Source organism: Drosophila persimilis, unplaced genomic scaffold (assembly GCF_003286085.1).
Source record: "Drosophila persimilis strain 14011-0111.01,24,50 unplaced genomic scaffold, DperRS2 tig00000000-arrow-pilon, whole genome shotgun sequence".
NCBI lineage: Eukaryota > Metazoa > Arthropoda > Insecta > Diptera > Drosophilidae > Drosophila > Drosophila persimilis.
Window position 1 is genome coordinate 15,203,538 of NW_020825288.1, and position 12,326 is coordinate 15,215,863.

A 12,326-nucleotide genomic window follows, 5' to 3' on the forward strand; every position below is an offset into this window, starting at 1 on the left:
AATTTTCCGCTGAGCTCTGCCCTCAATGCGCCGAGATGACCTTTTTACGCTTCGAGACCGTAACCAAAACCGAAACCCGAACCCAAACCCAAACCATAGACCAAACCAAAAAACCAAACACGTCGCTGAAGTGGGCCGCCAAATGAAAGAACAATTTTTATTAATGGGTTCTATTCGGTGACCTAATAAGGTTACGGTTATATTCGCCAGACCTTCCTAATCGTCCTCGATCACGGTCAAAATATATACAAAGGTGATGGGAGTAAGCGGCTGACCTTAGGAATACCTGTTTCAAATAGGTGTTTTCTTGCTTAAAAATGGTTAAAAAATTCAGGGTCAGACTTCTTTGAAGTTGAAGGATAGTACTTCTTTGCAAATTTAAATGTTTCTACTATCGGAAAGGCCTTTCTCTGTGGATTGCAAAATCAATTAAGTCTAGGAAGTTCTAGATTACATCGTTTAATAATGGATTATATATGTGGAACCATTATACTTTGGGTTTCACTGCATTTTAGTCATCCTCCTCCGGTTTCAACAGATATTTGGAGCTAAAAGGCGTGTATGGGTTTCCGGATCCCGTGAAGAACTCCACCCAGTGAAGATCAAGGGTGTGCAAGAAGGCGGACAGGCCCTCCATCACGACCATTATAGAAATAGTGAAGAACGCCCAAATGGCGAAGACTAGGAAGATCGCAATGGAGCCTACATAGCCTAATGGAAACGACAGTATTTTCATCAGCACCATTTCCCACAGCACCAGTGAGAGTTCTGGAAGGGATTCGAAGATAAAGACGAAATCCTTGCTTGAAATATGAATGAGAATGGGTTAACTTACGAGAATGAGCCAAGGACAGGGCCCAGAGACGGAGATAGGAAGCCGTGTGAGAGACGGTACTCAGGATGTACTCGATGGTGTGAATAGCCTGGTGTATCCAGATCTCGCTCATGGGCTCGTCATCCTCCTCGCTATGGTCGACCGACACCTGGGACTCGGCCACCTCAGGCTAAAGAAGAGCACCATTAGAGCTAAGAATATCCTCCAGTCTAGAGCTAATTGAACAGACCTTGTTCCGGCGTTTATACTTGATATAGAGTGGCTTACCGACCAGGATCCAGGGTATGCAGATCAGGGCCAGCGCGAGGAAAGTCGTCTCCAGCTCCCTCTGAACGGAGAACATGCTAACCTCGCAACCCGGCTACCTTCTTGAACATCACCATGTCGATGAACATAATCAGAACGGAGGGGGCACAGCCTGGAGTGTTGGCCAGGATATCGCTGGTGGCACTGTACTTGACCCACTTTTAGAAGATCATGAAGCACATGTAGCCGAACATCAGGAAGAGCACCTGCGGCACGAACTGCAGTAAAATGTCGGAGTAGTTCTTGAAGTGCACAAAGTTATGCCAAAGGTCATATGCAGCACTGCGAAGATAATCGACAACTTCATCTTGTACGTATTGAAGAAGATGATCATATTGGCTGCCGACTGCCACACGGGACCGATTCCCATGGCAAATCCTCGATCAGATCGATTGCCTTGTGCCCGTCTTTTTCTAGCTCGACGGTCACATAACGGATCTTCCGCTCCAGCTCATCGCAGCGACGCACCTCCGCGATGAACTTTTTCTGCTGGACGGGGACGCTTCCATTGATCTAGAGGAAGATCAGAGATCAGATCACTGAGGTCACATCCACGTCACATCCCTGCCCTGCACTCACGTCTCGAAATCGGACGCATCCCACCTCGCCCAACACGGAAATTATGTCGTAGGCTGCCTCCGGCTGCAAAAAAATCTGCACCAGGCACATCTTCTCGCTGCGGAAGATGCTGTCGGTCTCCTGGGAGCCGAAACTCCACCATTCTGGCATTTTTACAAATTATTAATATCCTTTTTGTGAGAGATCGCCACCGAAAAACTGTTTGACCTGGTCAAGTGACGGCGACGAGGAAGGTTCTTGGGCACGGGTAGAAAAAGGTTTTCAACTTTGCAGGTTTATCATCATTAAAAAGCAATTGCTTGATAGTTAAAAGACCGTTTCAATAGGTATTCAGGTATTCAGATAACGCTTACGGAAGGAGAGATCTTACACATCAATGAATTTACATCATCAATATTGTTACGTATTTTCCTGATTGGGAATATAAACATAAAGAGTATTTATTATCTACTATATAATCCACTATATTGGATTAGCCCATTCGTTGCAATATCTATGCCCAAGAAAGTATTTCCTTCCCGAACTAAATATTCCACATTCATTTATTAGTGATATGTGTGATGATTGCAAGGTAGGCGTATACCCTTTCTTGAGATCTCAGGCCTTCTTCCGTCCCGAAGGATCGCTGTGCATCGTCGATGAAAGAGATTAAAGATATAACACCATAAGCGATGTGCCGAATACACAGACTAATCTATATTTAAATAAGCGATTAACATTTTAAGATCTTGTTAACACAGCCGAACAAATTATAACTTCAATTGTGATCTACATCCTTGATCTGATTCAGTTTATGCCATCTAATATTATACAATTATTTGTTGTAATTTGTATTTACATCGGCAGGCTGACATAATCCAGTATTTTCCATTATCGAGGTTTCAATAGCTTGATTGATAATTAAAGCGTTAGATAACATACATATATGTATAATCAATCAATTAATGTCATGAAATTCTTATCAAAGAATGCAATATTGAATACATGTATATATAATATATGAATGTAATCATTACCATTGATAGTTTGTAAGCGTTTCGTTGATGACACCTCACAGTAATGATATACATATCATATGCTATGCTATACACAGGCCCGGCTTTAAGGCCCTGGGCGCCAAAAGTCCAGACTTCCAATATCAAAGCGCCTCGTCTCATTGATGTCCTCGGCATCATAACAAATAAAACCGGCCCTGGCTATATAAATTGATAAAGATTGATTATGATAATGGTGGTCATTGGCCACAACCCCACCAGATAACTACAAAAAGTTATAATTAATCATTGCAATCGATATTGGCATACATTAAAATAGGGCCTAGGACTATAGACTTTTATAAAGTCTTAATTTGAGCATTATTTATAAATGATTCATAACCATATAGAACATACCTCACACACACTCACGATGATGAGGTGTACCTGGTCCCGGAATGACTTAATTGAAGAATAAATAAACTATTGCTGTTCTCTTCGTTGCTTTATATTTATTAGAATTATTATTTATAACAATGAATATCAAATTATTGCTTTTGAAACTGTTCCTTTGAGAATACTAGGCACAACTCAGGTGAATACTTGGACCCCGGATGGAATACAAAGCGGAGAATTGGGTACTAGAACGGAGGGAGGGGCACAAAAAACATGGGATGTGGGAAGAGCACCACAATACTGACAATGTCCGAAAAAAAACAAAACAAAAACATTCAACAAAACAAATTAAATAAATTTGAAAAACAAAGCTCGGCTAGTTAATTATTCATGCAGTGGCTTGAACACTTTCTGGTCAGTTTATTCCTCCTCCTCGCCATCCAGGATGGCCTTGAAGCTGAATGGCTGGAAGGCGTAGCCCAGACCCTCGTAGAACTTGCTCATGAATTCCACCCAGTGAAGACGCAGGGTGTGCAGGAAAGCGGACAGACCCTCCATCAGGACGAGAATGGCCAGGGTGAACAGGCACCAGGCGCCGAAAATGATGTACAGTCCAATGATGCCGCCAACGCCGGACATCTTAAGGCCCAGCGACAACACCATGTTCCACAGCACTTCGGAGAGCTCTGTAAAATGGTTGGTTATTAGCATTAGATGGCTGTAATAGTATGAAGGTTCTTATAACACTCACGAGCATGAGCCAGGGACAGAGCCCACAGACGGAGATAGGAGGCCGTGTGCGAGATGGTACTGAGCACATATTCGATGGTGTGGATGGCCTGGTGGATGTAGATCTCGCTCATGGGCTCATCGTCGTGGCTGTTGCCGCCGCCGCCACTCTCCTCGTTGCCGGAGAAGCCCGTTGGAAGGGGAGTCTCGCCTTCGGCCACCTCCATGTTGCCAGTCAACTGGCCATTGTGTTTGGACTAAATAAAAGCAGAGAACAAACAGTAAGTAATCACATTAGTGAAAGATATATGAGTGTGCACTCACGTGGGCATTGCTCTTGCGAGTGAATTTGATGTAGAGCGGCTTGCCCAGCAGCATCCAAGGGATGCAAATGAGGCCCATGATGACGAAGGTCTTCTGCACATCAGGCTGAGACTCGAACATAAACTCCTTGCAGCCCTTCGGAGGCGGCGTGTTCTTGAACAGCATCATGTTGATGAACATGATCAGCACTGAGGGGGCGCATCCGGGAGTATGGGGCTGGAAGTCTGTGTGGGAGTCGTAGGTGACCCACTTGAAGAACCTAAACAGGTTGAAATAACAATTATGTTTTAGCGGATGCTGTGGGTGGGTTTTTTTAACGTATAACTCACATCATGAACACCATGTAACCGAAGAGGAGCAGAAGGAAAAGGATCTGAGGCACGAACTCCAGGAAGATTGAGGCGTACCGCTTGAAGTGCGTGAAGTTCACAACGGACATGCTTACGCCAAACACCATGTGGAGTACACCGAAGATGATCGACAGCTTCATCTTGAAGCTGTTGAGGAAGATGATCTTGTTGTCCGCCAGCTGCCAGATGGGATCCAGGCCAAAGGGATAGACACCGACAGCGGAGCTGTTGGGCGGCAGCTGCAGGCTCGGATTGGTCAGAACCGTGGTTCTGTTGTAGTTGTTTACCCATCGCGAACCGAACAGATTCATCGACTTGGAGAACACGTCGTTGTATACGATGCCCGTGTAGACGGCAAACAGACCCATGAGCAGGATGATGTAGCGACCGCCGAAGAAGATGTTCCAGATCTCGCCGCCGTTGCGGATGCGGGCAAGCTTGCGCTCGCAGAGCACCATCCAGGCGCCGAAGAGAACCAGGATCAGGCCGTGGCCCAGATCGCCGAACATCACGGCGAACAGGAAGGGGAATGTAATGCACGTGTACAGGGCCGGGTTGCACTCGCGGTACGAGGCCACTCCGTAGGCGTCGATCAGGTTCTGGAAACCGCGCGTGAACTTGTTGGTGCGGTTGAAGGTCGGCGGCTGCTCGTTGGTGTCGATCACGTTGAGGAACGAGGGAATGGTGCTGCCCACGGCCGCAGAGCCGTCAGAGAGCGCCTTCTGCACGACGGGCAGATCCTTGGTGGGCACCCAGCACTCGCCGATGAGGCACTTCTTGGTGACATCCATGTTGAACAAGTTCAGAGTGTGGTAGATGGCCTTCATCTTCTTGACCATGATCGACCACGAGGGCAGATTCTTGGACACTGTGGCCAGGACACGGCTGCGGTGATCCTCGGTCTGGCTAAGCACCAGCTTCAGATCCTCCAGGCGCGTGCGCACATTCTTCACCATCTCCTCACGCTCGTTGTGCGAGCTGGGACAGGGATAGAGCGAGGCGTGGAACCCAGTGCACACCTTCTTGATGCGGTTCTTCAGCTGCTCGCCCTGGAAGAAGGCCACGAAGACCGTCTTGTAGATGGGATGACCGGTGGCCGGATCGTTGAGAGGCTCATCCAGGTCGGAGCGCTTCAAGAACACATTGCCGCGCGAGATGCGCCACAGCATGCGCTCGAATCCAAACACACGCTCCCGGTTGATGACACCGGCCACAAAGCCGAGGCGTCCACGATGCTGGGCCGTTGCCTCGTCACCACCGGCACCGCGGTTGCTGGAGTCCAGGTTGAGCACCTCCTGGTCGGAGAAAAAGCCCTGGGTGTTCTCGAGGACCTTGCGCAGCTCGGTCAGCTCCAGATAGTTGGACTTCATGTTAACCTCGTTCTGGGCCAGCTCGATCATCTCCGACTCGGTCTTCTCCAGATGCGCCTCCAGGTCGATGATCTCACGTGGGTTGGGCGCCCGCGGGATGTCGTCCTGGATGTCGGGCAGCACGATGCCGTCCTTCTTGATCTCCGTCTCGATGTAGCGGATCTTGCGCTCCAGCTCATCGCAGCGCCTCACCTCAGTCACAAACTTGCGCTGGAAGGCGTTCACATTGATGTTCAGCTGTGGAGCAGGAAGCAGCAGGAATTAGTCAGGGGTCTGGCAAGGCATTGAGCTAGTCTGAACTTACGTCGCGGAACTGCACACAGCCGGTTTCTCCCAGCTCAGAGACGGAGGTGTACGCGGCCTCTGGTTGTATAAACATCTGGCAAAGTGCCATTTCCTCACTACGGAACATGTCCCCCATCTTGGCGACTTCTTACGTTCCCTGCAGAGAGCGGGAGATTGGAGAGGAGAGGCGAGAGATTAGTAAAGCATTCCGTAGACATGCAATTAAAATAAAGCATACGAATAAGAGAATCGAAGACGTCGTCGCCTGCTCTAGTGACGGGCTGATTCTTTGTCTGCCCCATTTCGGAGGGGCATACAATAGGCAGCTGGCCATACAAAATGTAGATGCGGATGGGAATTGGACTGGTACATATGTTTATGAACAAATTTTGTTGATTTGCTCTGCCGAAGATTCTATTTATTTGTCTTTCCTTTCGTTTCCTTTGTTTTATGGAAAGGCAATTACTCTATTTTCAGCTCCAGCTGGCTGCCGGCGCTCTGACTTTGCCGAATGTCATGCGGGAGACCTGAGAATCGAACAAGCTCTAAGCATTTCGTTTGCAAATCTGTTTTCCTTAAGCCCTGACGGAATCACAAATTGCGACGTCGAGTCACGTTCTAAAGCAATTATAGCCCAAAAACCACGTAACTCACAATACCATAGGCAGTACGAAAATGTACCAGACTTTCGGTCATACGAGTAGTTTGAAGGACAGGTGGTACACAGCCCAAAAAAGTTGTGAGGTGTTAAGATATCAATAGTTCCTATGGTAGTTGTAAGATATTTTGTTCATATCGGCAGCTCTTTGCAAATTTGAAATATGTACTAGTTGAGATACAAAGCCCCTCTTTTCGAAAAGCATTGCTCTGGAAATGAGGGACCAACGTTTAACCAAAATACTTGCTACAATTCAGATTGAAACCCGTAGAATGGTCACCAAAAACCATATGGATAAGGATATAATATTGAATTTATATTTCATCTCATATAAATTACACATATGTACATATTTATAAGTACACGAATTCACGTTCCAGATCGTTGAAACGACTAATTTATGAGCAATAATTTAGATTATGGGACTTGCTTCTAAAATTCTTTGTTTATTGATGCCTAGCCTCGCAGACCGAACACATATGTTCCTGTAGCTAATTTAGAAGTAAATTCTCATATTGTTTCCTTGAATCCAAGCGGTCAGAACTTATTATCTACTCCGATCTTGACCCTAAAATTTCATATATTCATTCACATGTGTATGAAGCTCTACAAGGTCAAATTGGTATATTGCATCGTATATTTCGTAGCAATCTGCTGCTTCAGTTATTTGAAGAGCCGATGCAATATTGTTTACAGCCCAAGAAAACAATTCTTATCGCTTTGATGGCTCCAAATGCAGTACCCGCCCCAGCCCACCCATAAACCCACTTGCGGCACGTAAAACCCACTGAAAATATGCGGGAGATCTGAACATGTTGCCCAAATTACTGATAATTACAATAGTCGTTTAATCAAGAGCTGCCAGACCATATGTAAACACTACAGTTGAGTAGAGTCCTCCCAAAATCGGTGGAACTCGGATAATGCAAGTAATTAATGTTTCTGATTTGATTAGGTCGAAACAACAATGACGCCCTGGGCGTTGGGCAGGGGTCGGGTCCCGGTCCCGGTCCCAGTCCTGGTCCCGAGCAGGGCGACAGCTTTTGGACAGAGTGTACACACAGACATCAAGGTTTTCTGTGACATCATCGGTCCAAGCAGTCAACGACACGGAGACGTCAAAGTCGACGCTGACGCCGCACATTATCGAGCATTAATGGGCCCCGGACCCAGGATAGAATTAGCTTTTGCTTTTTGCGGTAGATAAAACGTACGATGATGTACTACTATGTATAGAGAAACGGTGCTCGAATAATTTGTAAATTTGCCATGGACATAATGGGCAGCAGCACCCTAGAATGGGCGATGACTCCTTGGCCAGTCGCCAGAAAAAGAATGTGTAAAGCTGGCCCACAGAGGAGGGGCTGCATTGGAACCAAAACCAGCCAAAACTAGCACGAGAACCAGCTCGGTGGTTTCCATCGATCAATCACGTGGCAGACTTCTGAGGCAGCCGGCAGTCAGACAGTAGCCGGTTCATATTTCCGCGCGAACTGTGGATATCAAGTGCTCCACACAATCCACCCAATCCACCCAATCCACACAATCCACTCGCTGCTACTGTTGCCCCTCTCTCCTGTTGCTGCTGATGCTTGCTGCTTTGGACAGTGCCATGCCGGCACATGTATCTTGAGAACGGTTTATCAGCCAAACACTTGAAACTCAGCCGCAGTATACAGTCATACATAGACCAATGATAATTGCTTGTTTGATAGCTCTTTTAAGCTTTTCGTACTGTCCAAGGCGAAACTCATTGTCGCCCACTTGCTAAAAATAGCAATGATATGAATATTCCATTTCTAACAGCTCTAGTTAATTATTTATAATGCACATACGAATATGGGCTATTGATGTTCATTTTTTATGGCCTTATAAATGACCGATTGGCGTGTGCCCGAACAGAAGCGGTGGGAAAATCCGTATAGACTAACAGACTAACCAATATGCCGCGGATCCCAGTTAAATTTACAATGCCCTAGGGAGCCAGCAGAAAGGCAGGGAACTTCGAGCCATTCAATTAGTTTACAACCTTCATAAATTTAATGGAACAAAAACTGGAATGTAGAATTTGGCTTTGAACCGTTGGAGATATCAGAATGAAAGATATTTGTTTTGTTTGCGAAGGATGTATAAAGATTGTGGCTTCGATTGCACAGAATCTCTAGTAAAGTTTAATTGTATTTTTCCTGTTTTCGCAATATGTAACAACAAATCTTGAAATATTTATGTGTTCCTGGAAGAGATCGCTGGACGCCACTATCATAGTTTGGAAGAGGCTTGCGTGGCACTCCCTTAGCTCGGACACGAACCTATACAGTGGCAACCATTGTTGTTAACTCAGCGATAATGATATCACGCTATAAGCATGACTATGAGTGTACATATGTAAGTACATACAACAAATTCCTCACTACCACACACTGTCTGATGTATGTATGTAAATAAATACATTAAATGAAATTATGAAAACCGCCGATGTTTTTCCTTTTCAAACCCAATTAATGAAATGTGGCATTCGCGTTCAATTGAAACTCGCCTCGCAAACGTGGTTGAATAAATTTGATGAGCGCACTCTCGTTAATAATACAAATAATTTCCAATTGCCGAACACACGCACAGCACGGACCAAGGCGCGGGCCCAGAGCACTACGAGTAACTGTAAACCAGTTCAACTTCAAAACAGCAATCGAATGCGACGTTGCTTTTGGCGTTAGCTTTTCGCTGGTCATTTTCGTGATGTTTGTGCGTGTGTGTTGGTGTGGGGCGGTACCCAGCAAACCAAACGCTCACAAATGATATCGCATACGAGTCAAATGCGAGACTTAACCCGACAAAACGCTCGCATTCGGACCCGCATATGATAGAAATATGATACTTGTGTCGTTCAGTTTGTGGCAGTGAAAGTATCATTTATGATAGCTCGCAAAGGAATCGTTTGCGAGCTCGTTTGCGAGCGTTTTGCGACACAAAACCATGTCGCTCGTACACAAGCTCGCTAGCGAGCTCGTTTGCGAGCATTTTGCGGAACTCTCGCAAAAGGCACGTTAGTTGGTTTGCTGGGTATATAAATGTAGGTGTCGAGTGCTTTTCCCTATGTTGTAGTTGTTGGTCCTGCATACACACGCAAGACGTGGGGAAGAGCGAGCCTTAATCACACACGGGCGGAAGGCAGAGCGCAGTCAACCCCCGTCACAGTGCACGCCCATGTCTGGGCTGGCACCGTTAATATCGCTACCACTAAAGTTTGTTGAGTTTTTTATTCTGTTTTGTTTGTTTCTCTCTCTCTATTTCTCGCTCTTTGTGTTTCTATCGGAGCTCTCTTGCTCTTGAAACGTTTTGGGCTACGTTCTATTTGTTGTTAATTCGAATTACTTCAACTTTTATTGAACAATATTGCTGTGCCCGATTTTATGACAATTTTTTCCCCATTTTCCACTACGCTTTGTCATTCCCGTGGTGTTGCGGCAATTAACAGGCGATCGTACAAGGCAGACAGCCAGGCCACCCCCAGACCCCAGAACAGGCCTGGCACACACTCATCTCATCGTTTATTAACGACAATTGCCGATACAGCAATTGACTTTCCTCAAAGTGCTTCAGCCCCAGCTCCAGAGCCCTCTGGCCAGTGACGGGCCTTTGCGAATGATAAGCAAAGGGTGAATTGGCAAAGGCTTTGGAACCCCCCCATTCAGCACGATTCCGAGTGCAGTGCTCCGCCCTTTCGCTGATAAGCACGCTGAAGTTACGCAATTGGAGATCTGCGACTCGAGTGCCTTAATTCCCCAGACGCCGTATACTAAATGCTTGAAAATCTAGGCTTTCTAGATTTCTCGACCAGTTCAGATTTTCCCCATTCATAAACAGCTGCATGGACGGGGGCTAATCAGCCAGTTTGATTGATTGATCGGAGTGCTTGTGGAAACGAGATCATAAATCATAATTAAAAGGAATTTATGGATCGGAATTATTGAGTTTGAGTACTACTTGAGTGCTGTTTAAGTTCAAGGAAGTTTTACGTTCTGTGGAAGATTTTCCACTGAACACTGCAGAACGACAGCAGATCACATGATACGCGATTGCATAAAACTCAAAACTCGACTCTCCGTAACGCCTCTGTAGCGGCGAGCATGACCCACCCATACACACACACACACACTCACACACGCGCAAAATAACACTCACACTCGTGCAGCGGCCCTGACGTCTGTGCGTAACGGAGAGATACTCGCGGCCAGAGACAGAGACAGAGACAAAGCTACGGTAGCAGGTATCTCTGGCTCTGGGCAGGTGGGAGCGGCGCAGCGTTTACACAATGGGTCCCATGACAGGCGCTCCCACTCCCGCCTAACAGCAGTTACTAGTATATCACGTGCCGGGGACCTTGCAGTGGAGAAAATGCAGTCAATTTCCATGAAAACTGCCCGATTTCTGCGGGCACGTGCTTCGGCTTGGCTTTGACTCTGTTCTTCGTTTTTTACCCCCAACGAGACACACACACAGACGGAAGCACTCTCCCTGCAGTAGCACTTTCTTTCCAAGTCAAGATCACCTTGAACTCGATCGCAAATAATATTGGCCTGTCTGGCACTACATTGTTCGAATTGTGTTTGTGCTTTCTGGTTTTTGATTCGCTTACCTTCACAGCTCCGAAAATTGTTTTAATGCCAAAGACACCAGAGTCCCCAGAGTATGTGAGATAAATTTAGAACTTGTTTTTGCCCGTTGCGCCTGAGTATGTTGCCGATCACACGAGTCCCAAACCACGTCTGGTGTCTGCTGCTGGCTATATATGCACAACAACCGATCGCTGTACTCACAACGCCACAAATAATCGTCTAGGGTGATCTACACTATAAATAAGTTACGATAGTTGATACGATAGGTATGAAATATATTAGAAAACTCTATCGATCGGAACTGAAACGCAACCATAACTTTTGCCGCCATGGAGAGTATATTACTTGATTTTAATGTTCAGTTTAATATTATTAGCTGGATAGAACATTTAGTCATGCCCTCCTAATTTTATACGATTGATGAAACAATTTTTTACTTAAAATACTTGCTTTTAAATTTGGCATTCGGAGAAGCAAGTAAAGCGAGATATAGCGCGGGCACGGCACTCTCTGTTTGTCTAGCTCTCTCTCACGTAGCGGGCTCTCTTTCCCTCGCATGCTCACTATGTATGATCAGCGTTGTCTGTTATCAGAAATCGGAATACAAAAGTCAGAATGCTCGAAAGTTACATACATACTTACATGTACATAAGTACGTCCGCGTAGTGTAGACATTATCAATTTAAATTAATAACGCTTCAAGAACTAATTCCCGTGTCTAGATAAGAGCGTTTGATATTGATAGTTCTTTGTTTTGGTTTTGTCAGCCTTATAAATCGCCCCCATTACGCGCCTTGGCAACCAACTTATGAACATATGTGTGTATGTACAGTGGGCTGCAAAAGTGAGTACATACTCACAATCACTGACTTTAGCCTCCCATAACAGGCAAACGAATAAAGCC

The 12,326-nt window shown here is 45.8% G+C and overlaps 2 protein-coding genes across 2 annotated transcripts; both read right to left on the bottom strand.

The window, feature by feature from the left end:
• Window positions 1-511: 511 nt before the first annotated feature.
• On the bottom strand, window positions 512-1,870 carry LOC6588427 (V-type proton ATPase 116 kDa subunit a). The gene is given in 7 exon segments (XM_026986901.1): window positions 512-768; window positions 836-1,004; window positions 1,065-1,163; window positions 1,201-1,403; window positions 1,406-1,519; window positions 1,576-1,654; window positions 1,721-1,870. Coding segments are annotated over 7 exon segments (1,071 nt in total).
• A 1,316-nt stretch (window positions 1,871-3,186) lies between these two features.
• Window positions 3,187-11,588, bottom strand: LOC6588440 (V-type proton ATPase 116 kDa subunit a). The gene is made up of 6 exons (XM_002013781.2): window positions 11,443-11,588; window positions 6,168-6,305; window positions 4,473-6,100; window positions 4,144-4,402; window positions 3,842-4,076; window positions 3,187-3,776 (listed from the first exon to the last, which is right to left on the bottom strand). The coding sequence occupies exons 2-6, from the start codon at window positions 6,282-6,284 to the stop codon at window positions 3,511-3,513; spliced, it is 2,505 nt and encodes an 834-aa protein (XP_002013817.1). The 5' UTR covers window positions 6,285-6,305; window positions 11,443-11,588; the 3' UTR covers window positions 3,187-3,510.
• Window positions 11,589-12,326: the final 738 nt, after the last annotated feature.

What these genes read in the sequence shown, in the direction of transcription:
- LOC6588440 (XM_002013781.2), bottom strand. Translation starts at nt 6,284, where the DNA reads ATGGGGGACATGTTCCGTAGTGAGGAAATGGCACTTTGCCAGATGTTT. An exon ending in GGTTACATGGTGTTCATGAT is followed by an intron (nt 4,403 to 4,472) that starts GTGAGTTATACG and finishes CAACCTGTTTAG; the next exon opens with GTTCTTCAAGTGGGTCACCT. An exon ending in TCTGTCCCTGGCTCATGCTC is followed by an intron (nt 3,777 to 3,841) that starts GTGAGTGTTATA and finishes ACCATTTTACAG; the next exon opens with AGCTCTCCGAAGTGCTGTGG.